General features: G+C 48.2%; 1 protein-coding gene and 1 long non-coding RNA gene across 10 annotated transcripts; one reads left to right on the top strand and one right to left on the bottom strand.

Moving 5' to 3' along the window:
* Window positions 1-934: 934 nt before the first annotated feature.
* Window positions 935-23,879, bottom strand: FAM234A (family with sequence similarity 234 member A). 9 transcript variants are annotated; one of them, XM_075106098.1, is made up of 13 exons: window positions 23,778-23,806; window positions 17,584-17,904; window positions 17,192-17,500; window positions 15,997-16,116; window positions 15,598-15,786; window positions 9,653-9,783; window positions 7,185-7,314; window positions 6,588-6,726; window positions 6,158-6,298; window positions 5,680-5,758; window positions 5,102-5,254; window positions 4,134-4,236; window positions 935-3,977 (listed from the first exon to the last, which is right to left on the bottom strand). In XM_075106098.1, the coding sequence occupies exons 3-13, from the start codon at window positions 17,454-17,456 to the stop codon at window positions 3,766-3,768; spliced, it is 1,662 nt and encodes a 553-aa protein (XP_074962199.1). In that variant the 5' UTR covers window positions 17,457-17,500; window positions 17,584-17,904; window positions 23,778-23,806; the 3' UTR covers window positions 935-3,765. The 9 variants fall into 9 exon arrangements, with proteins under 9 accessions (XP_074962199.1, XP_074962201.1, XP_074962198.1 ...); XM_075106100.1 differs by lacking the exon at window positions 17,584-17,904 and adding an exon at window positions 20,678-20,781 and having other exon boundaries at window positions 23,778-23,795; XM_075106097.1 differs by lacking the exon at window positions 23,778-23,806 and adding an exon at window positions 19,159-19,345.
* Window positions 19,419-20,139, top strand: LOC142062905 (uncharacterized). The gene is made up of 2 exons (XR_012662583.1): window positions 19,419-19,845; window positions 19,961-20,139. It is a non-coding gene; the product is annotated as an uncharacterized LOC142062905 (long non-coding RNA).
* Window positions 23,880-24,355: the final 476 nt, after the last annotated feature.

The raw sequence follows: 24,355 nt of genomic DNA, 5'->3' as shown, positions 1-24,355 counted from the left end.
AAAAAGGCCTTCTGAGCGGGGCCAGAGGTGCCTCTGACCAGCAAACCTGGGCTGCAAGGGCCCTTCAGGCTGGCAGCTGCGCTCTCCCTGCCCAGGGCTCATTAATCTGAGCAGAGGCTGAGGATCTGGCAGGAGGATTATTCTCTTCCCCTGAGCCAAGCCCCAGCTGCAGGGGATTAACACTGGTGATTATATAAAGGAGAGCGGAGCTGGTACCCACCAGTGCTCAGCCTTGGACTCCAGCCCACCCTGTATACACCCAGGGACACACACAGCCGAGCAGGCTGGGGACATCCATAGCCTGGGAACAAGCAAGCGGTGCCAGCCCGTACCCTGGACAACAAATGGCATGGATGCTTGAGATGCTCAGGATCACAGCATCCTTCCCTGCCACAGAGCTCAGGACCCCCGGCATGGAGCAGGGGGTATTTCTCAGCTCAGTTCTGGGTCAGACAGGGGCCTCAGGGCAGGGGAAGCTGCAGGAGCCTTGGTCACTGGATGGAGCTTGGGACCTTGGCACTGGCAGCCGCCAGGCAGTGACAGATGGTCCCATGCTCCATGAGACACTGCCTGCCACATGGCTCCCTCTGGCTTGATCCAAATTCAAGTCCCGGCATGAGACTCTAATGCTGATGGACTGCTGCAGTAAAACCAGGTCATGGCGCCCTAGGCAGGGGGGCAGGGATAGTTATCTAACCCCAGCGTCCCTACGCATGCTCGCTTCTCCTGGTAAATCACCTGCCTGCAGTGGGACAGGGTAGCAGGCAGCACCTTGGGGCAGAGTCCCTTCCAGCTCAGCCATCAAAGCATCACCAGGACACCCGGATACCTCTGAAAAAGCGGGGTTTCTGCCTTTGGGAAGTCACACAAAGGGCTGCCAAAAAATCCAGAAGTCTTGCATAATCTCAGCTGCAACAACAAAAGCGGGGCACCATTTACAAACAATGCAAAAGAGGATTTATTGAAACCATACTGGTTAGACCAAGTCCTATAGGGCACAATCTGCAATAAGTTAAAGAACCAAACCAAACAGTCTTAGTGTTAAAAAACCACACTAATACATAACACAGTGATAAATGCTATCATCACCCATCTGCGTTATGGAATCAAGGCACAAAGTCATTCATTAAATACTGCAAAAAACCAATTACACAGGGAAATAAGCTGGGAAGAGACTTGTTTTGTTAAGAAGGTGCTGTTTTGGCACTGATGCATTTAATTGAGCTGCCACTGGGAAATCTGCGTTTCCAAAGTATCTGGAAACATTGATGGGCAACTTAAAGCCAAAAAAGTCCCCCAAAGCCAAAAATTCAGCTCTCCCAAAGGAATATTCAGTGTGCCCATGAGAAAGGTCAGGTGTGGGTAGAGATCTGAGCAGGGAGAGAGCTGAGATGCTGGGATTGCAGAGAGAATACAGCCTGGGCACCTTGCTCCCTGCCAGGGGAATTTCAGTGGGATACAATCCTCATCCAACACAGAGATCGGACTAGCACACAAGCCTGGGGCTCCCACTGCCCAGCTCCCGCAGCCACGCTCCCAGCTCTGTCCTAGCTGGCAGAAGGGCAGGCTGAATCCAGCCCTCGCAACCACGGTGCTGCAGCACTGGTGCAGCCCATGATCCCTGCAATGCTGGTGTGGGCTGCTAGGCTTCAGGCTTTTTCGTGCTGCGCAAAGAGGCAACTTAAGCTAGGGGATGTGGCAGGGGAGTCTCCCTGCACCCTCAGACTCACTCAGAAAACAGCCTGGAAAGAGAGGAACAGAGGGAGAAACCCACCATTTTGAGTCTAGGGTGCTTTGGAGGTTGTGGAGTGCTCCCCTGGAAGCATCCCCAGCTTCCTGCACAGCCTGGATGCCCCAGGACTGGGCTCCGTCAGCAGCACAGCTCTGCAGAGGCCAGCAGCACTCATCCTACACAGCTCCCTTGACTGCCTGAGCTATGGGGCAGAGGGAGCCAGGGCACTCTTTAGGCAACTACTGGCCCAGCTGGAAGCAGGAGGTAAGCATCCAGGCAGACCACTGATGCTGCAGCTCATTTTGCTGCAAGACTGGGAGAGCTGAAGCTGTGGGTGTGAGCTTGGGTGACACTAGCTGCCAGAGTCAGAAGCTGTCCTGCAGCAGGTTAAAGTTCAGCAGTGCCACAAGAGAAGAACTGATGCTTGACCCTATGCAACCTGGCTTAAGTTTCTCATCCTACAGTATTTCTGCACACGCCCCGTTCTGAGACTAGGCAAGGGAGGGAGGCAATGGCTAAACCCCCTGCAGCACTGCAAAACTTGAGAGAGGTTATTTTTAGGGTGTGTGTTTTCTGTCCACCTTCCTCTCACCAGACAGGTGGGTGCCCAGCAGCATACGGTCAGGGCTTGTGTCTCAGTGCAGCTGGTGTGGGGACTGCAGCTTTCAGGACTGAGCAGCAGATTCAAACTGTTTTCCACACTTTGCACCTCATTTCTACAGTCTGCACTGATGCCCATGAAGGAACAGAGCAGAGCATGCACACCACGCTACAGAAGTCTCCAGAGGAGACATCATCTTCACACAGCAATCTGTCCCATTCCCTCAGGCTACCAGGCTGGGCAGAGAGAACACCTGAAGATCCACACCCAACATCACTTCAATTCTGAGGGCAGGGAGGGAACACAGAGCTCTCTCCAGAGCTGTGCTGCAGAGACAGCTTGCATTGTTCCCCAGAGTGGCTCACGCCTGCCCTACAGCCTGCCCACCTCCTGGCAGAGGGGACAGTACTTGGAAAAGGCTCCTCAACAGCTGCAAGACTGAAAGAGTATTTGTAGGAGAGCTGGCATTGCTGATTGGGTACAGGGCTCTCCAGAGTGGCAAGCCCAGCTCCCAGGCAAGGTTAAAATGCAATTCTACTCTGAAAAAATGTCCTGTATCCCCTGGTACCTCAAAACCAGTAGGAGAGGTGATGTCCATACCAGCAGGAACCAGACAGCCTGGTCTCTGGTTTTCACATCACCTATGATCAGACTGGGGACAGGGAGCATAAATCAGTGGGGAGACCAGCTCCCTTTCTGTGTCACTAACACTGCACAGCTTGGCTGGAAAGGAAGCAACAGAGGAGACAGACACAGGTAGGCTTGTGACTGCGCAGTGGGGCACATGGGGCTATTCTTAGGAGAAAAGGCCATTTTCTAAGTAGAATGACACTTTAACCTGTGCTCTGCTGGCCCAGGTGACACCTAGCCACATCATCAGCCGCGGCTGGGGTCTATCACTACGCACACCCCACGACCCAAAGCAGGGACCCAAATCCAGGAGAAGGCAATTGCAAATCAACCTGCAGCCAAGTACCTCTCCCACAGCCAGGAGAGCTGGCTCAGAAAGGAAATCTAACACCACACATCAAAGCTCCTCTTCTCATGCAAGCACCCAAGAAATAATCAGCCCCAGCATCCCCAGCAAGCATATGTTTTCCTCCAGACACATGCTGAATCAGCACAGTTCTGCAGGCACAGAAGGATCAAGGGGAAAGCCCTCTTCCCCGAGCTGATGACACTTCAGTGGTGGGTGGCCAACCACTGAAGTCCCATCAGCTCTGAGGACAGACGCACTGGCAGCTGCCCTCACAGCCTGGGCATCCCCAGACACTGGGGGTGCTTCCCCACCAGCCACACTTTGGTTTGCAGATCAAGATAGGCAGCTTTCCATTTTAATTCATGATCTGGGTTTGCTAAGAGCATGGCTGCAGAGGAGAGGCAGCTTGGAGACCCCTGGGCCAGGGCAGCTTCTCCCCCTCCCTCAGCAAGCTCACACTCGGCTGTGGAATCGCATCCTGTAGAGGCGGTCCCGGATGTACTGTTCACTGTCCACAGCCACCTGGCTCAGCCAGATCACCCTGCTCTCAGAGACATCCTCCTTCAGCTTCCGCTTCATCAGAGACACTGACCCTGGCTCCTCGCTGGGTTGAGGCCCCCTCAACAGCACATAGCAGGCATGACGGCTCCGCTCGAACAGCGTGGCTGTAATGCAGAGCAGAGGGAAAAGCCCAGCCTAAGGTCTCTGTGTTCATACAGGCCACCAGAGCCAACACCGTGCACTCACGGAGTCCAGGAGGTACCAGGCAGCTAGTGTCCACCTGCACCTCCTCAGTGGAGTGCTGGAAGGAGAGGACTTACCACTGAATGCAATTATTTGGTCTGTGCTATTGCGGAGCTCCAACAGGACATTAGTGTAGGAAGGATGGAAAAGATACAGCTTCTGGAGAGGAGGTCTGGATCTCTGCAACCAACAGGACACTATCAGGACACAGACCCACACGTTACTCCAGAAACAATGCCGGCACCAGCTCAGCTATTACTCATGCTCAACAGAATACATCCAGTCAGATACTTGCCCGTGTCTGCCCAACTTATCCTGATTGATGCCACTAGTACTAGTGTTGGGATTTTGCTTACTGCTTGGTGCTCTCCTCTCCACCCCTAGCTTCCTGCGAACAGCAGGCCTATCTGCTACAGGCAGAAGGCAGTTTTGCCTTAGGGCTGGTAGCATTAGTGAGAAAAAGTGCATGAAGCTCAGCTGGTGCTCAGGAATCCTCCAAGACACCACCTGTCACTAATGCTGCCAGCCACTGCCCCAGAGGTCTCTGTTACACAGCTGAGCTGTGCACTGAGGCTGCCAGAGACTGCGCTGGTGCAGAGAGAGGATATTCACATGGCCATGGGAGATCACTGTTTACAGTACTGCTGCAGGAGGCTCCAGGCCAAACAGCAGCAGAGGTAACAAGCCAGTAGCCTCTCACCTCACCTACAGTACCACACCAAGGCAGGGCTCTGGGCAATCCAGTGACTGCTCATAGAGCCACAAAGTCCCTTTTGTAGCCAGGTTGAAGACACAAAAAGCTGTTGGTGCCACCACCAGCTACTAGCAGGGATGTTGCTATGGACATAGTGAGGACCCAGTACAGACTAGGTCACAGGCAGGGGTCTGCCTGCTTCTAGCACACCGGACTGGTCAGTGACCCCACACCCAGTGCAGGAGCCTGCAGTGTTAGTGACACAGACAGATGTGAATGTGAACACTGGGAAAAGAGGGTAGCTCCACCCAATGCTGGCCCAAACAGCAACCATTCAGCAACACTATTCACCGTTTCATTTCCTGCTGCCTGGTATTCACCCCAGATGAGGAAGGCAGACCGGTGATCAGCAGTAGAAAGCGTGGCTGGCCCAGGGCTTTCTGCTCTTGAGTTCAGCTTCAGGTCCCACTGGACTGCTCCAGATCCACTCTCAACAATCATAACCTAGCAGGGAAGAAAGAAAAGAAAATCATAACAAAGAACTCTAAAAAGCCATGAGAGAGAAGTCAAGTCAGCTGTCTCTACCCCACACTGTCTACGTGAACAAGTATCTGACACGTGGGAAGATGAGGAAATACTTGAAGCTGAGCATCACAGAGCTGTGAGACCTGGGGTGGGCGACATTAAAGTCACAAGTTTTGCAGCTATTTCAAGGGGTTCAGAGCTCTGTCATTGAAGCCCCTTGCTGAGAAGAGAATTAAAGTGCCCGAGATGGCTCCAATAACCTGTTGAAAGAAATCTTTTTCCCAGCCTAAAACTTCCTAAAATCAGCCAGAGGGAAACACATCCCACCAGCTGCCCTTGACTCAATGCCTCCTTGAGCTGAGACATGCAGAGAAAAGGGAAGTTAAAAGGAAAAGCGTTCAAACCTTCTTTCTGTTGGGTCCAATTTCACTCTCAAGGACAATGCCAAGAACATCAGGTTTGTAGTAACCAAGTAGTGGCTCTCTAAGGGAGAGAAAGAGAATGGACAGATCGTAACACACCCTGATGGCTTGGACATACCTTGTTCTTTCAGAGCAGCCTCTATCCTACCAGCAACTCCCCTGGTAAGACACTCCACTGCTGTGTTAGGTTAGCCTGGTACCACTCCCAGCTCTGAGCCCAGTCCTAAGACAGCCATATTACAGCAGGCACAGAATGAAGAATCAAAGCTTTGGGCTGCTCAATTTTGAAGTGGCACCTGACATTTGCTATCAGAGGACACATAATACAATAAGCATGATCCAGACATAACCACAGAGCAGGCTTTCATGTTTCAAATGAATAAAAAAATAGCATCTGCCAGGACAACACTGGCGCTGGGAGACTGGAAACGCCTCATCCAACCCACATCAGTAACACTACCTCACAACACGGGACACGTTGAGGGTCCACAAAGTCTGAAGATCTCGTGCATTGATCAGTGTAGCCATCTCCGAGTTCACAACCAAGATGTTCTCCTGTGATTGCCCAGGAATTTTTGCCAGGTAACGAATGTCTCCAGAGCTGAACAAGAACAGAGAAATGATTACGCTTCCTAGACTGTGGATGGTCTTATTGTGGGGTTTTGGTTTTTTCCCCTGCACGGTAAATGCAAATAGGAAACCCCAGCCTGATTTTCCTCCTTTGATGTGAAACCCTGACCTGGCCATCAACACCAGCACCTTCCCCGAGCATTGGATGTGCTCCTAGTCCAAAAGCCATATAGCCAGAAAAGAACAAAGCCACAACAGGTCATCCTGTCAGGAACACTGGTACCCTCCAGTTCACCAGCAACCAAGACATAATCTCACACCTGAGAAGGGATAAGCGGTGCGTAGTATGGTCAATATTCTTCTCCCACTGAGGATCTTGCTCAAGGCCGGGAAGCTTAATTTCCTTCCCAGTTGCTGCACTGTAGAGATCTTTCAGGGAAAAGGCATAGAGAGCATTTTCTGTGGGAAAAAAAAAAAAAAAAAAAAGAAGAATGAGGGAGATAAGTTATCCTACCCTTGCTCTGAACTCTACGATTTTCCAGATCTGGCAGATCAACTATATTTTTAGGGCTTGCATCACAGAGTTGTAGTGGTATTTTGAGACACAAGCCTGCTTTTGAATGCTTTTAACATCTTATCTGTTCATAATCCAAGTGTTCCAGAGTAATAATTTGCTATAAATGACTACTTAAACCTTACATTCTCAACATTTTTTCAAATAAAATTACTCCAGTACATAAAAAAACCTTAGTTTAAGCAGAAGCCCCCCCTCTCCTGGCCTTGAAGAGCTCTTTTGTTAGGTGAAAGCATGACACAGCTTTTAAGAATGCATAACACACTTTCAGATAACCGTTTAGAAATCCTGATTTCACAGTTATAATCACTCTTTCAGACTAAATTCACAAACAGAACTGTACCTGTATAGAAGAAGAAGTAGGAGGAGGAGTCCAGGTTCAGCCTAATATAGCGAGCTTTCCCATCAATGTTCAGGCTTCCAGTGGAGCCAATCTGTTTGCCATTTTTTCCTGAATGGATGAAGGTCTTAATCTATGCAAGGAAGGGATAAAAAAAAATTTAAAGCTGCATTGCATTATCACTGCTCCAACTTGGAGTGTTTTCCTAAGCTTCTGAGCAGCTGGTACTGAGCAGGAACTGAATAGGAACAGCATAGGCTTGCATGAAAAGTCTCTCCCTGGTTTTGGAGGTGTGGGCATGAGTTACATGATCTCCCTGCTGTGAATACTTTTGCAAGTTTGAAAACCACTTCCAGCACAACCACCTGCCCCGAGATTTTACTACCTCTGCCAACCACCTCCCCTGCAGTCTGGGACCACCAAACAGGAAGCCCCAGCTCTGCTACGGACAGTAAAGATCGATTCAAGCCTACTGCGCAGTGACAATGATGGATAGGACCTAAAGGCAGAAACGAAAAAAAGCAGCATATGGACACAGGGGAAACTTGGCTTTACATGTAGCTCTGCTAAATATTTTAAGTGCCCTAATCTACTCCTCCTAAGACTGACATGAGTCCAAGGGGATAAAAGAGCTGACAGGTTTCTTTACATTCTTTGCACAGGGTAACAGAATCCACTAAAAACATTTCACCCAGAAGAATATAGACTGAAACTGGTATCAGATTCAAATGTCTGGGCAACAGTCATGGTCTGGTGAGAGCAGTAATGCTACGGAAAAGGGAAATGTCAAACCAAGAGAAAGAGCATCCACCAGAGATGCTGAGTCAGGCAGTAACCCTTCCCTCTTCCTTGAGAGGGAGAGACTGAGAAAGAACAGGAGACCTGCTGCTCTCAAGGTGAATCTGGAGAGTCTGGCAGGTGAATAAGGGATAGAGTTTGCTGGGGAGAGAAGAACATAGCTGGAGAGGGAAAGCAGCACACCCACCAGCTGTTCTCAGCCTCCCACACTGGGAGGAGACACATACCAGCTCTTGTATATCAGCTTCACCTTTAGTCACAAGCACTGGTTCAGCAGCTGCCCCGGGACAGCAACAGCCAAAGGTGAGTGAGAATACATGCACCTTACTCACTGCATTGCTTAATACCTCCATGTGCTGCTACCAGTAATGCATCCTGAAAAACGTCATGTTTTCCTGGATGTATTTGTGCTGAAGCTTGCAGCAGGTAGGGGTCAATAAGACACTCAGAAAAAGCTGCCATCTAACCTCCTGCACACAGGCCTTTCCCCAGACTGCTCAAAGGTCCACCACTTCAGGAAACAGCAGTATAATGTACCATTCAACTTCAGCCCGTGTTAGCAACAAAGCTAATTTACTTAAGTTCTGAATCACCCTTCTGACAGGAGTGCCTTTTTCCAAGCTGCAGAGCTCCACTCAAGTTCCCTACATTTTGCGTGACTTCTCAAAAAAGAACACACTTTTACTTAAGCTGACAGAGTGCTTGCCAAGTCCAGAGGGAGGAAGGGATCTCATACCAAGATAGCTAGAGACGTTAAATGGAAAACAAATCAAAAGGCAGTCTTGCAGAACAGCGACTACATTCAAACATTTCTTGGCTGCTTAAGATTAAATAATAATAAAAAAATCTTGAGATAACTGGGATAGCAAAAGCAAGGAGAAAAGAAAACAGAAGAGAAACATAGGAGTTGGGAGGATAGAATTTCTGATGTCTCTGGCAACAACAATGCCTCAGACAGCAAAACCCTATTTGCTTATGGAGTGCTGTGGTATGAGGACACCCTCCTGTCAGACTTGCAGGGAACCATAACTTTTGTATGCTTTAAACAGGACAGATTGCACATGCAGATAATGCTGTACCACTCAATCACAGATGCAGATGTTTTAGTATAAAAACTCTTTTAGCTGCATGATTTTACCCTTCGAAGAAATGGGAAAAGCAATATTGGAATGGAGATAACATAACTAGCAGCTATTTCAGCAAATGAACCCAAGTCAGAATTAACCAGCGCAGTGACACTAGGAAGAGAGCTGTCTAAAGCAGACCACAGGCAGAGACAGGAAAGGTACCAGAAAAGGGCAGTCGTGGTACGAAAGTGCTGCCTGTTAGCTGTGCTTTGATCTAAGAGCCAAACCTGTCAGGGTTTGTTCACTTCTACTTCTCTGAAAACTGCAAGCTCATCTCGCCTAGGCTTATTCCACACACAGCCCAGGAACACTGAAAAGGGGGAGGGATTCCTGGCTGGCTTTTTTCTTTTATGCTTAAAAAAAAAAAAAAAAGACATATTGATTTGGGAGTACATCTCTGTAGAGTGGGAAAGAACCTACCCCAAACCCACAGATATGAGAGGCCTCTGGACACTTCCCCTTAGACTACAAGATCAAAATAAATAACATTCCTGCCATGCCCTGTGGTCCAGCCACCAGGTTTATCACAGCTTCAGAGTGACATACCTTATCTCCTGTAGCAATAAAGATTATCAGGTCCTGAACTCCATCACTATCCACATCTGGAATCACTGACACCGGCGTCAGCACAGTATAATTAGCTCCAAAGTCACTGGACTGGCTCCACTGAACCTCCCCTAGAAGACAGGGTTATTGGGAAACATTCACTAAAAGACACTTCAGTTGAAAGGCTTTTAACACCCCTGCTCCTCAAAGTACTTTGGAGTAGCCAGCCATTTACAGCCCATCAGCACCACCAGCCAGTCACCTTTATGCTCATCATGGGGTACTTTCGTTGCATTTCTGCATTTCAGATAACTCCCAGTATCCAAAATTTCAACTTATATTGGAAAGTAATTCTAGCTGCCTACACATCCTGGCCGCAAAGAACAGCTTGCTTTTCTCCTATCTTAGGTTAGCAAGCTTCACTGCATGTTCATGGCAGGGAGAATCCTTTTTTGTGATCTTAAACCTTGCTGCTGTGTATTTAAATCTGCACAGACATTTTAACACCATAAAGCAGCTGAATTCTGACCACAGTGTTGCAGCTACTCCTGACAAAACCTTTTTTACTGCAACTTGCCTCCTGCCGATGTTCCTGCAGATGTTCCATACTGATGTGACCAGCCACAATTCAGTTCACATCCCACCTCTCCCTTGTTCAAAGAACATCCACAGCACATTCACACTTGTTCGTAAATAGAGGTAGTAGAGCTTTGGTCTTTAAAAAATGGTAGTTTTGTTGTGAAGAGTTTCTCTTCAACAGCTCCAGGCTAGCTGGGTAACTTTACTCCACACACTCTGCCCTGGGCTGCTGGCCACTTTCCAGCCACTGCCCAGCAGAATCTGCAGCGGAATTTGGTGAGGAGGGGAAACCAGTGGGAGTTTTTCTTTTTAAGGACGACTCAAGCAACTAACTAGGTGCTCAGAGGAGAAACGCTTACTCTCCCCTTTAAACAGTGTCACAGACAGCAATTATCATTTTAGGAATGCAAAGTAATCATATGTTCTTTGTCAGGAAGGTGGTCGTCCTGAAAGCCAAGGACCTGACTGTGTCTGCAATAATTTAACGCAGGCTGTATTTCCTGTAGGATTCCTCCAAAGCTTTTACTGAAACACTGCAAAAATACTTGGATAGTTACTATGACAACAGATGTGAAGTAGAAGAGTGCCCCTAGGAAATCATTGGAAGGCAAAGAATTTCACCCCTGAAGAAAACAAGCAGGCAAAGGAATGAGAGAACTTAAGTTTCAAATAACTATATCCTGGCTTCAGCACAGTCCAAAGCTACAACAGTAAGACCAGCCTGATGAAATTCGCATTTCAGTACATAAGGCTCTATTCTTTGCTGGTTAGACAGTGGATATAGTTTTGGAGGAAGTATCTTACTTTCCTAAAAAAGCAGCCTGACTTCATAGAAACAGGTAACAGTGAGATGGATTCAACACAAAGAACTTGAGAAGCTTTCATGCTCTAACACAACCCCAAAGACCATGAACTATGAATCCAGTCTCAGCCTGCTCCATCAACGAGTTGTTACGGTGCTTCCTCAAAGCCCAAGGTCACAGCAAAAGCATGGCAACAGAGGCCAAGATGGAAATTAGACAAGTTGCTAGACAGCAAATCTAACCAGGGTGAAAGGGGATTTTTCAGGGGGGATGGGGGGTGGGTGGGTGGGATGGAAGGAATACTAAAATTATGACTTAGACGGCAGTTCAGCTCTCAGTTCAAGCAGCCGCAGAAGACACAAAGCTTTGTGGCAAGGATTGCTTGCTTCAGGCTGGGTGAGGTCTAGATGCACATCCAAAGACTGTGCTCTCCCAGTCTGCAGCTCACAAGCTATCTGAGCTGAAGGCAGGTCTTTTCTACCAAGCAGCATTAGACCCCGTTCCCATGCCCTTACCCACTTGTTTACTAAACACTTGTAAGCTCCTGGCATCCGTGGTACCGTGGATGTGATGAAGTATCTCCTTTTGGTTTTTCCGAACCTATCACTTGATTAAAAAAAAACCATGGAGCAATGAAGAATTGCGACAGGAAACCATCACTCCCTGTTCTTCTACTTATCACTCAAAATTTTATAGACTTTTCTCCCTGTCACACATTCTCCAAGTTAGAGTTCCAGTTAATTTAGTGGTTCCTTGCACAGAAGCAATTTCATACATCTGGTCATTGCAGTCCCCTTTCTGCCATATCCCTTAGGAGACCAGCACAGACCAGAACTGCTCACAGGGCTCACAATGCAAGCTGCTAGAGGATAAGGTAAAGAGAGAAGGTGTGGCAATACACTTACTCCTGTCCTCTTCCTTAGGACTCTGCTTCTGGCCCCAGCAGAGATGGAGCACCAAGCTACACAGACTTCTGCTTTGACCTGTGACAGCTAATCTTAAACTCTTGTGTCCCAGTTTGCTTGCAAGATAAACATGCAGGAATGTTAGACGTCCCACACAAACAGAAGCATGCAATCCTACACCCTCCTTCTTGTTTGCTCAGGTCACTTATTCTGGCAACCAAGAAAGCAAGACTTCACACAACTGAAACTGGTAGAAAAGCACTAACTTTATCAGCATTTAAAGATCAAAACTACATCAGACACTTTCAGATGATAATCTCCCTACCTCCCCTTCAAACTCCCTACAGGCAGAGGCTAGGCAGCCTGAGAGCCCTGGAATCTCACCAATCCTCCACAATGATGAATCATTAACAGCTAAAGATTGTTCTGACTACTGTTTTTAGCACAATGTGATGTAAGTCAGACTTTGCCACTTTAAATACATTTAGCCTATTTAAATACATTTTATTCTGATCTGCCCCCCTAACCCCCAGTAAAAGTCAACTACGCTAAGAAACCCTTTTTAACCTACTTAATCGCAAGAAGGTATCAAATACATCAACTTCTGGGTTATTTACTTTTCTATCTAAAGCAATTTTTCATCTATTACTTTTAATTTATCTACGGAATGTTTTCTTACCATATTGTTGCTGTGACCTGTGTTCCTTCTCTCTGTGCTTGTGCCATTTCTTTATGGCTGTCTTTAGTTACGAGCCTTTGGCTCAGCAGTCACCTTTCTACACTTTGACCTAAAAGCAACTACTTCATTAACAGTCTATAAATAACCTGTGCTAAAGCCTGTCGAGGGAAACAGTGCTAAGATATCTCAGTTGGTACAGCAGCTTTCCAGCTCTGTGTGTGTCTACACTTCCATATACAAAGGAAATTAAAAGTTGCACTAGATTTTCCTCAGATTGCTTAGAGCTATACCTCTTGCTATTTCTAGGAAAAGCAAGCTATTTCTTGCCCTTTTTTTAGGAAAAAAAGGAGAGTTTACCACTTTTGGAAGAAGGGGCAGGCAACTCAAGAAGAGTACAGGGATCTCATTAGGTCATGGAGAGAGAAAATTAGAAAGGCAAAAGTCCAGCTAGAGCTCAATCTGGCCACTGTTGTAAGGAATAACAAAATATGTTTTTCCAAACACATTGACAACAAAAAAGAGAGCCAACAAGAATCTCCATCCTCTACTGGATGCAGAGTGGGGGGAACATTGCCACTGAGGATGAAGAAAAGGCTGAGGTACTTAATGCCTTCCTTGTCTCAGTCTTTAATAGTCAGACCAGTTGTCCCCAGGATATTCGGCCCCGAGCTGGAAGGATCACAGAAGAAACCCCTCGTAATCCAGGAGAAGGACAGTTTACAACCTGCTGTGCCACCTGGACACTCACAAGTCTATGGGGCTGGATAGGACCCACCCAAGAGTACTAAAGGAGCTGGCAGAGGACCTCGCCAAGCCACTCTCCATCATTTATCAGCAGTCCTGGTTAATAGGGGAGGTCCCAGATGGCTGGAGGCTTGCCGATGTGATGCTTATCTACAAGAAGGGCTGGAAGGAGGATCCAGGGAACTACAGGCCTGTCAGCCTGACCTTGGTACCAGGGAAGGTTATGGAGCAGTTCATCTTAAGTGAGCTCACTAGGCAAGTGCAGGACAACCAGGGCATCAGGCCCAGCCAGCATGGCTTCATGAAAGGCAGGTCCTGACTGACCAACCTGATCTCCTTCTATGACCAGGTGACCTGCCTAGTGGATGAGGGAAAGGCTGTGGATGTTGCCTACCTGGACTTTAGTAAAGCCTTTAACTGTCTCTGTCTCCCACAGCATCCTCCTAGAGAAGATGGAGGCTCATGACTTGGACAGGTATACTCTTTGCTGGATAAAAAACTGGCTGATGGCTGAGCCCAGAGAATTGTGGCGAATGGAGCTAAATCCAGCTGGTGGCCAGTCACAAGCAGTGTTCCCCAGGGCTCAGAGTTGGGGCCAGTCTTGTCTAATATCTTTATCAATGATCTGAAGGAGGGGACTGAGTGTGCCCTCAGTAAGTCTGCAGATGACACCAAATTGGGTGGGAGTGTTGATCTGCTGGAGGGTAGGAAGGTTCTGCAGAAGAATCTGGCCAGGCTGGATCGATGGACTGAGGCCCAGTGTATGAGGTTTAACAAGGCCAAGTTCTGGGTCCTGCACTTGGGTCACAACGACCCCATGCAATGCTACAGGCTTGAGGAAGAGTGGCTGGAAAGCTGCCCGGTGGAGAAGGACCTGGGGATGCTGATCGACAGCCAGCTGAACATGAGCCAGCAGTGTGCCCAGGTGGCCAAGGAGGCCAACAGCATTCTGGCTTTTATCAGGAATAGTGTGGCCAGCAGGAGCAAGGCAGTGATTGTGCCCCTGTACTCGGCACTGGTGAGGCCACACCTCAAATCCTGTGTTCAGCTTTGGGCCCCTCAGTACAAGGAGAACACTGAGGTGCTGGAGCATGTCCAGAGAAGGGCAACAAAGCTGGGGAAGGGTCTGGAGAACAAGTCTGATGAGGAGCAGCTGAGGGAGCTGGGGGTGTTTAGTCTGGAGAAGAGGAGGCTGAGGGGAGACTACCTGGAAGGAGGCTGTAGTGAGGTGGGTGTCAGTCTCTTCTCCCAAGTAACAAAACTACATCAGGGGAGGTTTAGATTGGATATTAGGAAAAATGTCTTTAGTGAAAGAGTGGTCAGGCACTGGAACTGGCTGCACAGTGAGGTGGTGGAGTCACCATCCCTGGAGGTGTTCAAAAAACTTGTAGGCATGGCACTTCAAAGCATGGTTTAGGAGGCAGGGTGGTGTTGATGGTTGGACTTGATGATCTTAGAGGTCTTTTCCAACCTTAGTGATTCTATGATTCTCTCTCCCAGTTTTTGGAAAATAGGCTGTGAGGGGTTCAATACCAGATACAGAGGATGGGATCCTAGGTATGTTTCCAAGACTTTATATATTTCAGGCTTCATCAGCAAGGAAGGCTCAAGGCAGAACAGATGGCCACTGCCTTGTTCCTAGAGAAGTACAGGCCCCCTTTACCCTCACCCCATGTTAGGCAAGATGATGAGTTTCTCCATCTATAGGTTCAGAAATTAAGAAGGCTTTCCAGAGGAACCAGACAAAATCCTGGACTACCAAAACTGGTATTTACCCTAAGTGCTCTCCTTGATGACTTTAAAATTATAAATCCCTAAAGCTCCCACTCTTCTTGCCACTGCAGGCACTCCTAGCACTCACATGCAAACAACTGAGAAACACTGCAGGGTTGTGTCCACCCCCTGAGAGTATGAAGTAACATTCACAGCTAATGACTGCTTCTCCTGTTTCAAAAGCTGTTGAAAAGTTTGTTTATAATACAGTGGCTGGCACAAACCACCACGACAGAGCCCAGCCTTTGGAACACAGAGGCTGAGAGAACAGGCGCTTCTCAACAGTCCAGCAAATGGCTCTGGCAAGGTTTTCAAGATAATAAATACCCTGTGCCCATTTTCACGTATCAGCAAGTCATGCCATGCTCATGTTCCCAGCCTCCGAGGTCTGGAAGTCACCAGGTGACAAAAGCAAGCACCACCGCCCCCTGTATGGCAGCAGTACTCTTGCTGATTACTCACCTGTCCGCAGGTCAACTGCCATAAGAGACATTGGCTTCGCCATGACCAAGCAACCTGGGGACTTAGCATCCCCGAGCTGCCTGATGCCACACTCCATCCACTCAATCTCCCCAGCAGCAGGCTTCTCCCAGAGCACTCTGCCATTCGTGCCAGACACAGCAGCAACAAAGGCACACAGAGAAGGCCGACCTGAAAAAAAACAGATGTCAGAGGGAGCATTACCTACACCTACCTTTGCTGCTCTGCACCACCCAAGAGCTGGGACTCACCTAGGTTCTCTCTCCACCCAGCTAACCCACTTTTCTCTCCCAGTCCCATAGCAGCCTGACTAATCAGAGCTAAAAGAGAAAGAACAGCCTTTACTACAAGGCTTTCTGTTTCTGAATCAGCTACAGCTACCTTCTTCATCCAGACAGGATCTGTTGAAGTTGCTGCTGCCATTGCTAGCTTTGAAAGCAAAGACGACATCTTGCACTTTGTCTTCATTCACATCTTCTATAGCGAGAAACTGGTAGGCCACTGTAAAAGAGATCACAAGCCAGGCGCTGGTGAGGACTGCCTCAACCAACAGCAGAGCTAGCTGGAGCAAAACACAAATTCCTAGAGACCTACTCACTGCCTCCATCTCTGACAGTGTAACATCAGGACAAACTGGCTTTTGTATTAAAAAAAGCCATCTACATGAGTAACAAGGACTGGAAGTTAGTGCCAAAGGATTTTTTAAAATTGTTATCCCCCAGAGGATTTGTCTTCTTTTATAGCCAATCAGCCAGAATTTGAACTATGTTGAACAAAGAACAAGTCTGGTATTGGTGTGGGGTTGCTACTCCTGAAATACAAAAACAATCCCCAAACCACCCCAAACCCATAAAACCCAGCCCCAGATATTCCATCTTTCTCACTCTCAGCTAAAAGCAGCCTTCTTAAGCTCAGAGTAGCAGAACTTGGGATTTCTGCATTAACATGCACAGCTCAGTCCCTGTTGGTGAGCACTATCTCTGTGTTTATAGCACAATCAGCACACACCATTGCGTGTAAGATTAAAGCAAAGCTTTCACAGAAGGGAATGCTGGGCCACCAGGGAGCAGCACCCAGACTAAAGAGCCAACTAAAGCAACTATAAATTTGTGCAATTTATAAAAAGACCAAGATGCAATTCTTCCTCTCCCCTTCCCATTAGCTACAGGGAAAAGTTAGAAAGTAATACTGACAGAGGAAAAAATGCCTAATTGTCTCCAAACCTCAGCTCAAACTTCAAGAGAACATTCTACAGACCAAACTTCAACACAGATTTATTCCCAGATACACTTCCTTATTTTTTTTTTCAAATGCGACCAGCCTGCTACCTTGCTAGCACTTCAGAGCAGCATCTAATTTCTCCATCAGATCCTGTAAACACCTCCTGGAAGGCCACTCCAATTATGACAGGCCACTGCTTATCCAGGTCAGGTATTCACAGCTCTTGCTTCCAAGGGCAGCATCCCTGCAGGCCTGGCTCCAGATCGCACTTAGGTAGAGCTCCACAATTCAAATTTTGTGGCACATAAAGTAAAAGGGCTGTTGGTAAGTATTTATTCTGCTACAGCAAGCTCACCTGCATTGTCATAGTTTTGGAACCATGTTCTTTCTGAAACTGGCCTCTCTGGGCAAGGAATAATAAATGAGAAAGCAAACACAATTATCAGACACAGAAATAATGAGATGAAGAAGGCGGCAGTGCGCCACCGGGACAACCGAGACAGTCGTGATGACTGCTTGCTGACAATTCTTCTCTCCACAGAGTTTTCATGATTCTCTTGACCTTTTATGTCCTCAGTCTTCAGAGGGTGGATCTCAGCTTCTGAGTCTTTGTTATCCATCGCAGCTCATTCATTGGTATTCAGATACCTTTCTCCCCCTTCACCTGCAACAACAGAAAGAACAGTTAAAATTGATTTTGGACTACATAAAAAAAAAAAACACACCACAAAAAAATGCTGTTACTACCTGATATTCACACTGCAAACATTTAATGGGAGGTGAGCAAATCAGCGTGTTGTAACAGAGCTGGATAGAAAGTGCCGTTGGTACTAGCGGTTAGAGGTCTCCCATGAGGAGCAATGGGGCGAGACCGTGGGGTGCAGGAATAGCACTATTTCTTCTTCAGAAGAGGAAATCAGCTCTGCTAGACCCGGACAAAAAAGGCTACAGCCTCTACACAGAAAGAACTGACCAGTCTGTAGGTCTCCCTCAAGAAAAACATGCCAAAAGCTCCTTTTGCTGCAGAGACTTCTTGCCACCTCCCATGTATCTCAGTCTGACTCGCAGCTGCAGAAGTGAAAGGAAACACTCGTGACCTTTATATTCCAACATCAGGCTGTTCCCAACTGTAATCAGCACTTGAGCTTCCCCAGGAGAGAGAGAAACAAACACCAGCATATTCTGTACAGGAACAAACCAAAGTTATTCAACCCCTTCTCAGATGAGAAACTACTTGTTAAGTTTAGCAACCCAGCCCTTCGGAGCACAAGAGAGTGATTACTTCCTTCCCCACAGGAAAAAGAAGGCATGAGCTGAGACTAAAATCGATCAAATTTGATTTCATCAGAATGGAAGAAAAGCTAACAATTGCTATTTTAGTTTCTCCTGCTATAAATCATAATCTTGAGCTACAGCTACAGTAACAGAGGGGTTCTGTGCTAATTTGTTATAAAAAGGGAAAAAAAGAAGAAAAAGCCCTAGTCAGTTACAAAAGCCTGTAACTCATTACCCACAACAATAATAAAAATCAATATTATATACAGTTTCTCTGACAGTTCTTCTTTAAAAAAATAGCAGAAGGGAAGAAATTAAGAATAACACATTCCAGTAGCCTTGGAAAAAGCTGCATGACACTGTCATAAAAAATTATATCAGAGCAAATAAACATGATAACGAAGCCAATTTTCCATGACTGTGCCCCAGCAGTCACATGCCTGGATTGTCCGCTGGAGCAATTTACTTCCCCAGCAGAAAACAGCCTAAACTCAGCACCAGCAGACAACACAGAGAGCTGGGGCTTTCAACTCCAACAACAACAGAGCTCGTTACATCTCACATTTCATGCCAAAGTTCATTTACAGGTTCAAAGAAACACAAAATGAGAGTCACACTTGGAAGGCCGGGCTCCTTTAGGCAGCTGCAGTTCGACTAGGGGTCTCACCTCCCCGCATTGTCCCTGTCCCACCAGAGGGAAAAGCTGCAGAGGTCTCTTCTCCTATGGGTACAAGGGGGACAGATGTGCAGCAAGGCAGGGGTTGAGCTCATGGGGCAAGCAGGACAGCCTGGCACACTGCTGTCAATCCCCTAGCTAAGCTTAGAGCCTGCTGGAGTTACAAGACTGGAGTTATACAGCACTTACTTCAATCTGAGCACTCTGGCATTTATTTTAGGACAGCACATCAAGTACAAGATCTTGCTCCAGGCAATTTAATTCAAGCTGTGCAATACCATGCAAATGCGATTAAATCAGTAATGTAGAAGTTGTATCTTATTCCAAAGATCTTACTCCAAAGACCTCATCTGCCCTTCACATCAGTCTACCAGCAACACCAGAGACACCTTCAGGAGGCCCCAGCTGTTTCCAGACCAACTGCAGGCACCTGATGGAGGAGACGGAGGTAGGAAGGCACCAGATGGAAAGGGGAAGGAAAGGAAGAGTCATGCATTAAGCCTTCCTCCCAACCAGGCTATCATGCTGGTGAGCTGAGCACCAGTCAGTTACTGGAGCCGGCTGAGTGCCCAACCTCTAGTAGGTTCAAGGTACAAGGCTCCAGGCACAGGCTGAGCAAATGATTTACCGGAGCAGAGCAACCACCGCCACAGCAATGGGGACGTCAGCAGCAATGGGTCACACAGCTTCCCTTGCAACGAGGCAGATGGTTTGTGTATTTCTAGCGTGCCCGTCTCCAGCAGCAGGGAGAGGTGGATCTTCTTGAACATTGCGGTAACCAGCATCCACAGCACGGGCTGTGACAGGGCTCCAGCACAACCCTGCCAGCCTCTCCAGCGGAGCCCTCTGCAGCCCCCGGTGTGGAGCCAGCAAACCTCCAGGGTACAGCCGAGTGCTTCCAGCACCTATGAGACTTCCCAAGAACCAAAATCAGGCTTCTACCCTGGCTTAGTCTTAAAGGGCCACCATCTTAACGCTGTATGGAAGGCATATTTCTATGACTCACTATAAATCACACCATTGTCATCTAGACTGGGATGAGAACAATAAAAAAAGTGGTAATTATCCTGACAACCCCAGCAATTCCCCTTCTTTTGCAGCAATGACCCTAGGAGCCACCGATTACAAAAAGCACTCAATGCCTTTAAAGCAATTCTTTCTCTTTTCTTTCAGGATTTGAATAATGCCCTTTGCACCCCTGCGAGAGCAGAAGCAGTGCTAGAACAACGACTGCAAAGGTCAATGGCAAAGACTCAAACAATGCAGGAAATCCCATCGCCCGCAGTTGCCAAAGTACGTGCTGGCAGCATGTGAAACAGTCTGAACTCTGAACAATAAAGAAGTGTGATAATCGGTTTAATTGAAGACAAGCAGAAAATGATAGTGTGCATTTCAGATGATTTTACTGTCCTCTAGCAGCCCGCGTTTTGTCTCCTGCTGGTAGAGGACACAAAATAAGTCACTAGAAAGTTTAACAAATCCAGGCACCTCACAAGGAAATACAGGGTCATGTGCTGCTGCATTATTAACTCATGCTGTAGGCTCTAGATATAGCTAGCATCAGCTCTCTGCTTGGGAAAAGGAGGCCTCACCGTGAGAAAACATGGGAAAAGGACTTCACAGAAATGGAAATAATTAGAAACCACACAGGGCAGACCCAAACTGAATGCACACAGCCCAAGGAGCACTGCGGTACAGCCAGGGTCTGCATCTTACATGACTTCATTTTCTGGTGTGTGCACTTCCACCACTCCCCAAGCTTTAAAGGCTACATACCCCCAGCAACAGGACAGGCTAGGAGCAGTCCTCAGTCAAGTCAAGGAGGAACAAATACCCTTTCCTGTTCCACAGTAACAACATTGCACTCAAGACAAACACAGCTTTACTCACCTTCGTGGGGTGCCACGAAGCTGAAGCTACAGCGCAGATTTACAAACCTGATCTGTATCAAACCAGCGGAACTTGTGCAGCAAGTGGTTAGTGCCAAGCCACAGCTAAATCCAAGAGACAAAGTATCATTACCAGTCAGCTAGAACTGCCTGATAGGCAGAGAACTGTGTACAGGCAGATGTATGAAAACTGGTGATAGAAACCATTTAAGTATCTGTGTGATGGAAGGTTTATCTCATTTTCCACCCATAAAATACCAAACCACAGCATTTGTAATCTCACCATGCACCAGTTCTTCCTGGAAAATTTCTAGCAATATATTATAACTTAGCTTTGATGTTCAACATGTTTCTATCTTTCACAGAATGATGAAATCAGATTCTGACTGGCTATTTTAGGCACCCAAACACAGCATTTGGGTGTTTTTGCTCTGTACTTTTTAGTTTTAAGTACCTTATAGGTTTCCTTCCTGTCAGCCAGAAATTGCTGAAGACCCAAGCTGCAATCAGTAATGACAGAAGAGCTTCCAAATTTTGGTCTGAACAAGATGCAACGTTCCCTTCATGGCTGTCTTCTATGAGTAGAGACCATTCAGTTTTGATACAATGTATGGCAAGGCACTGCAGCAAACCCCCTGGGCAGTCATTGGCTGCAACATTAAGATATTATTGGGTCTTTTTTTCCCTTTTCTACAGTCCTGCTTACATCAGGGTCCAGTCATGAGGAAATAACACGAAAGATTTTCTCAAAGTGAGGAAATTTTCCTTTCCAAATACAGACTGCACTGCGTACATATGCTTACAGTTTTGCTGGGTCATCTGCAGCTCATAACTTTCTTGATATAAAGTCACAGCCACGGGCTGGTGGGGACAACTGCCTCAAAGAGACCATCCCCTTCAGACCCCAGGCTACCTCTGCTCCTGCTCGTGTCCTTACAAGCACTGTAAGGACACAGTTTCTAACCCAGACCACACCAAAGACAACGCAGGCAGCTGTCTCAGAGAAAACACCCACATTCTGCTGATACAGCTGTCCTTTCCCCTCCCCTCACTCTTGCTGTTTTGCCTCTGTTAACAAAGATCTCTTCAAAAACACCTCATTCTTCTTAAATGACACTTAACCCTCCAGTGCAGACACGACATGTGCCACAGAGCGTTCACAATAAGTGAATTAGAAACTCCTCCAGAGTACAACCAAACATCACCTTAGAATGCAATACATCTGTCATTTGTAGGAGAAAAGTCCTTTTCCAGGGCAGTTTTCACTACAGCTGGGCTCCAAGCAGAGAAACTGTTTAGCAAAAAGCAAAACATGACCTAGTACTTTTTCCAAGAGAGTGATGGGAAAAGCAAACAGATGAACAGCATTACAGCTGCAAAGCTGTGTGGAACTGATTATAGGTTAGGCCAGTAATAACAACCGAGCAGCAGAGACACGTGCCATTTACCACCCCAAAACTTAAAACCTTTGCTAGATCCAAGCCAGTCACCCTCACCAACTGCTGCAGATCCCTTGCGTCAACCGCAGAGTAGCAGTTAGCAAGTTGTTTTAATCTCCCATGTCACAGGCATCCCCACCTCATCCATGGGGCTCCCCGGCTTGCACCAGAAGCATGGCAACTTCTCCGCACCGCCATACATTTAATGCAACAGGGGCTCTGGGGAGATCTCGGTGTATGAAAACCCTTTAGAAGAGGCTGTGGTCATTTCACATAGGTTTATTAAAATGACAAAAAGAAAGTACATTTTTTAAGCGGAGCACTTGTTCCACAGATCACAAACTCTCTGCTGCCCAGTGGGCCCTTCCTGCTCAGCCTAGTGAGGTTTAGGGCAGCATGAAACAACAGCCTTCCTCCAGCTGCAGGTATCTCCAGGAGAACCCTCTTTCCTCCCCCGAGAAGTTGAATTTTTATTTTCCTCTCTTGCACGTGTACACGGAGGAAAGCTCGTTCACAGGCCATTCCATCCACATACCCAATGCCCAGCCCCACAGAGCCTCTCGGCTTCCAGCCTCCGCAGGCAGTCCCTTGAAGGGTGCCCAATTCTGCCCCTGCACGCAGGAGGACTGGTTCCAGTCACACCAAGACATGCCTCCCCACAGAGTAGGCTGCCCCTCTGACTCCCAGCAGTTATGTAAGAGGTTTTTCACCTTCCAAAATAAGGAAAGAAGTATGGAAATGACATCGCAATTTAACACATTGAAGTATTTTTCTTTCTGCAAGAAACACTCTAATTCATGCCTGTAGACTAGGCTTACGACCTGCTAAGGAAAACACAAATTTGAACTCTCTCCAGGATTAGTGCTGAAGGCTGTCGGTTGAGCTCTGCAAGGTGAGGGGTTTCTTGTATTTTTATTTGATTGAAATATCGATCTCCACTTTGAAGCACTTTGTAAGCATCTCCTCAGGACCCCTACGCAGCCCGCCAACTACATGGGATAAACTCGCTTGGATGAAACGGAGGATTAAAGCAACAAGCTACCTTGGCAGAGTCCAAGGCTTTTACAAAAGGGATTAAATTCTTTCCCAGTGTTCTTGATATGGTTTGGGGCAAGTTTCTGAGCTGCTGAAGCTAGACAGGAGACCCTTCCAGTCACAGGGACAGGCACCAGGGCTGGGCCAAGCGCAGCAGGGACCATGGAACAGCTCCAGTGTTTCGGGCACGAGCAGCGCTGCTCCCCAGCCCGGCTCAAGCTGCGAGCCAGCACCGGACCAGCCCTGCCGCTAGCCCCCGCCCAGCACAGGGGCTTAACTAAACCCGCCTTCCGGCCCTCAGCTCCGCTCTAGCACGGCGCGGTTCCCGCCGGGAGCGCTCCAGGAGCCGGTTCCGTTCCCAAAAGGCACACCCCCACCCACCGCCGCCCGGTGTCCGGTTCTCGGGTCGCACCGGGAGGCCGCACCCGCGGGGGCGGCGCGGGAGCTCCCCTTATCCCCGGGACGGCTCGCTGCGCTCCCCCGCCCTGCCTGCTGGTTGCCCCCGGCCGCAGCCTAGCCGCCCCCCGCCGACGGGAGGGGGGCCCCAGGAGGCCCCGCACCGGGAGGCCTCCCCTCAGGCCCCAGGAGGCCCCTGTGGGACCGACCCCCACCCCGCTCCACACTCACCGCCACTTCCGCCTCCAGCCTCCACCGCCTCCTGGCGGAAGTGACTCCACGACGCAGCTTTGCCCGCTTCCGCCCCGCCTGCGTAGGGCGGCGGAGGGGTGGGCGGCGCGTCCCGGTGATGGCGGCGGCGCGGGCGGGGAACCCGCAAGAACAAGTCCGGGCAGCAGTTGGAGCCACAAACACAGATCTTTAATGCGATCAGACCGCGAGAGAACAGCACAGTCACGTACAGGCACCCCGAGGGCCCGCCCCGCTGACCCCCCCCCCCCCGGGCCCTGCTCTCCCCTCACCCGACACGGAGGTTACAAAAAGAAACCAAATACGTGAAACCGCGGAATTAAGTTGTAAAAACGGACAGGGAAAGGTCGCATGCACTAAGGACTAACACCGAGGGAGTGCTGGGACAGCCGCAGGGAAATTGAAACCGTTAAAGCTGCTTATTGGAACCTCCAAGGCGGAAAAAAGAGCCGCCTGAACCCCCCACACCGTACACACGGCCTTTAAACAGCATTGACAGACATTTTCCTGCTCCCATGGAAACATTAGGAGCAAGCTGTCCTTAGAGACACTTGCCTCGC

This window comes from Phalacrocorax aristotelis, chromosome 10, assembly GCF_949628215.1.
Source record: "Phalacrocorax aristotelis chromosome 10, bGulAri2.1, whole genome shotgun sequence".
NCBI classification, from domain to species: domain Eukaryota; kingdom Metazoa; phylum Chordata; class Aves; order Suliformes; family Phalacrocoracidae; genus Phalacrocorax; species Phalacrocorax aristotelis.
The sequence above is the reverse complement of the archived record's forward strand: the minus strand, read 5'-3'. Positions and strand labels throughout refer to the sequence as shown.

What these genes read in the sequence shown, in the direction of transcription:
- FAM234A (XM_075106094.1), bottom strand. Translation starts at nt 17,456, where the DNA reads ATGGATAACAAAGACTCAGAAGCTGAGATCCACCCTCTGAAGACTGAG. An exon ending in TTATTGCTACAGGAGATAAG is followed by an intron (nt 7,315 to 9,652) that starts GTATGTCACTCT and finishes TTCCTTGCATAG; the next exon opens with ATTAAGACCTTCATCCATTC. An exon ending in TTGGACCCAACAGAAAGAAG is followed by an intron (nt 5,255 to 5,679) that starts GTTTGAACGCTT and finishes CTTCCCTGCTAG; the next exon opens with GTTATGATTGTTGAGAGTGG.